Source organism: Colobus angolensis, unplaced genomic scaffold, assembly GCF_000951035.1.
Source record: "Colobus angolensis palliatus isolate OR3802 unplaced genomic scaffold, Cang.pa_1.0 Scaffold42, whole genome shotgun sequence".
NCBI lineage: Eukaryota > Metazoa > Chordata > Mammalia > Primates > Cercopithecidae > Colobus > Colobus angolensis.
In genome coordinates this window covers 1167611-1170566 of record NW_012117599.1, presented here as the reverse complement: position 1 = coordinate 1170566, position 2956 = coordinate 1167611, and the positions used below count along the sequence as shown (strand labels likewise).

General features: G+C 46.0%; 1 protein-coding gene across 1 annotated transcript in view; it reads right to left on the bottom strand.

Moving 5' to 3' along the window:
• The window catches only part of FER1L5 (fer-1-like family member 5), a 70920-nt gene that overhangs the window by 56712 nt on the left and 11252 nt on the right, over nucleotides 1–2956 (bottom strand). The window contains exons 8-9 of the mRNA XM_011956646.1: nucleotides 2768–2830; nucleotides 1983–2033 (exon numbers count right to left, since the gene is read on the bottom strand). Coding sequence (XP_011812036.1) covers nucleotides 1983–2033; nucleotides 2768–2830 — 114 coding nt within the window. The remainder of the gene's footprint in view (nucleotides 1–1982; nucleotides 2034–2767; nucleotides 2831–2956) is intronic.

The window sequence follows — 2956 nt, the reverse complement described above, 5'->3', positions numbered from 1 at the left end:
CCAGCTAATTTCTGTATTTTTAGTAGAGATGGCCATGTTGGCCAGGCTGGTCTTGAACTCCTGACCTCAGGTGATCCGCCTGCATTGGCCTCCCAAAGTTCTAGGATTACAGGTGTAAGCCACTGTGCCCAGCCTGGAATCTTGATTTGAACAAACTGTAAAAGGAATATGTAAAACAATCAGGGGAATTTGAACACTGACTAGGTATTTAATGCTACCTAGGAATTATAAAGGTTTTTAGATGTGATAATTGTATGTGGTTATGCTTAATAAAATCCTTATGTTTTCGCAATACATACTGAAATGTAGAAAGATAAAATGATATGATGCTTGAGATTTGATTCAAAATAATTCAGTGGTGAAGGGGAAGGGGGCTAGGTGTAGGTAAAACACAATTGACTGTGAATTGATGAAGATGAGTGATGAGGATATAGGAGTTCATGATACCAAAATAAAAAGAAATAAAAAAATAAGCTCGGCTGGGTGTAGTGGGCACATGCCTGTAATCCCAGCACTTCAAGAGGCTGAGGTGGGAGGATGACTTGAATCTAGGAGTTCTAGACTAGGCTGGGTAACATAGTGAGACCCATTCGCTACAAAAAAAATTTTTAAATTAGCCAGGTGCGGTGGTGCACACCTGTAGTCCTAGCTACTCAGGAGGCTGAGGTGGGAGGACTGCTTAAGCTTGGGAGTTCGAGGCTGCAGTGAGCCGTGATCGCACCACTGCACTCCAGCCTGAGTGACAAAGCAAGACCACGTCTCAAAGGAAAAAAAAAAAGAAGGTCGGTTAAACTCAGGTTTTCTCTGACCTCTATAACTTAGTCAGTTTATGTCACTGGTCACTGTCTAGAAATCATGCGGTGGCCTTTGGCAAAAGCACAATATTTTTTACCTCCTACTATCTAACATTTCTAGAATCCCTCTCTATGTTTTTTTCCAAGGGTGGTCCCCCTTTCCTAACATTGTAGATTTAGTAAATAAAAATAGAAGAGACCCACTTAAATTAAAATTTCAGATAAACAATGACTACTTGGTTAATACACATATGTCCCCGCAATATTTGGTGAGAAGCCATGTAATATTTGGGATATACTTATATTTAAAATGTATTTTTTTGTTTATCTAAGATTAAATGTAACCGGGCATCCTGTATTTAACCTAGCAACCTACCTTTTCCTGATCTTTTTGGATTTGGAGAATCTTAGTTTAGCCCATCATGACTGCAAACTCTCCTAATCTCTCAGCCTCTTTCCAAATCACATCTTTTCACTCTGTCCTCAAAGGCAGCAATCTTTCTCGGAGTTTCCCTAACATGTAAGCTGACCTTTGCTTCTGCTTACCTGTAGAAGCAGAAGGATCCTCTGCTTCTACCTCCTGGAGGCGGAGATTTGAACCGTGTCCACAGTATCATGGGTGTGCAGAAATCAACATGACGCCCCGAGCTTTATAAACGTTATCTATACTTTAATCTTCACAATCGCCCTCCAGATTGAGTATATTATTATCCTCCTTTTACAGATGAGGAAGTAGAGGCTCGGAATAACTTGCGTTATGTCACCCAGTTGGTAGGTGGATACAAGTGTGGATCTTTTTTTTTTTTTTTGAGACGGAGTCTCGCTCTGTCGCCCAGGCTGGAGTGCAGTGGCCGGATCTCCGCTCACTGCAAGCTCCGCCTCCTGGTTTTTTCCGCCATTCTCCTGCCTCAGCCTCCCGAGTAGCTGGGACTACAGGCGCCCGCCACCGCGCCCGGCTACTTTTTTGTATTTTTAGTAGAGACGAGGTTTCACCGAGTTAGCCAGGATGGTCTCGATCTCCTGACCTCGTGATCTGCCTGCCTCCGCCTCCCGAAGTGCTGGGATTACAGGCGTGAGCCGCCGCGCCCGGCCGATGAAAATCCCAGTCCTGTTCCCTAGACTTGGGAGCCCAGCGTGGGCCTCTGCTATAACTGTTTCACCGAACCTCCTCCCATGTACAGTACTCACTTGAAATCTCCCAATCTCTGCTTTGTATCTCATTGCTGAGGAGTTCACCACCTGCAAGGGAGTTCCCAGAAATATTTTAATTATTCACAACCCCAATTTCCCTCAGCCCCCATAAGAGGAATAGCAAAGGCACATCCGGGATCCTCCTGAGGTGCTGAACGCTTCCTAATGGGGCTGACGCTTGCACATGGGTGCTCTCATTTCACTCCCAGGGGAACCCTGTGAGGTTCACATTTTTAATTCCATTTTACTGGTGAGGAAATTGATCAGAGAGGTCAAAGTCAACATAAAGCAAGGTATTGCACTCAGCGTTATCCATCACGTGCTCTCCTGGTCGTTTCTTCTGTGCCTTTGTTCCCAAGAACATGTAAATTCTTCAAAGGAAGAGGCCTCTTTGTTCTCCTTAGCCCTGTGCTGGGCACATGGCAGGCACCTGATCATCACATGTTCACCATTGTTACCGGGCTCCCTTCGGTTAGGGAATGGAGTGTTCTACTTGGAGGGGCCTTTGGTGGCTTGAGAATGCTGGCACGTGGGAAGGGGCTGCCTTGTTCACCTTGGCGCCCAGTTCAGGGCGGGGCAGTTGGCAGTCCACAACGTTTGTTGAATGAATGAGTAAATGAATGAATAATCTGGGGGCCGGGGGTGAAGGAAGTTGGGGTGTGGGTGAGGAAGACAATCTGGAGTGCCCCTGGCTCTGAGGGTGGGGGCTGGAGCTGCAGCGCTTCCCCGTATTGAAGTGGGACAAGAAACATGCCTTGCTGGGGCCCAGTTTGGCTCCTCACCTGAATTAAGATGGTCTCATCAAACAACTTTGCAGGAACCTCATGAAAATTCTGGAAGAAGATCTGAGGCAGAGAGAATTGGGGTAGAGTGGACGATTTCTTCCACCACTTCACCCAAGCACCCGGTAAACCCGAAAGCTCAGAATAATGTGCTTCTTCCCACAACTTTACCCATTTCAATGGGTTTAC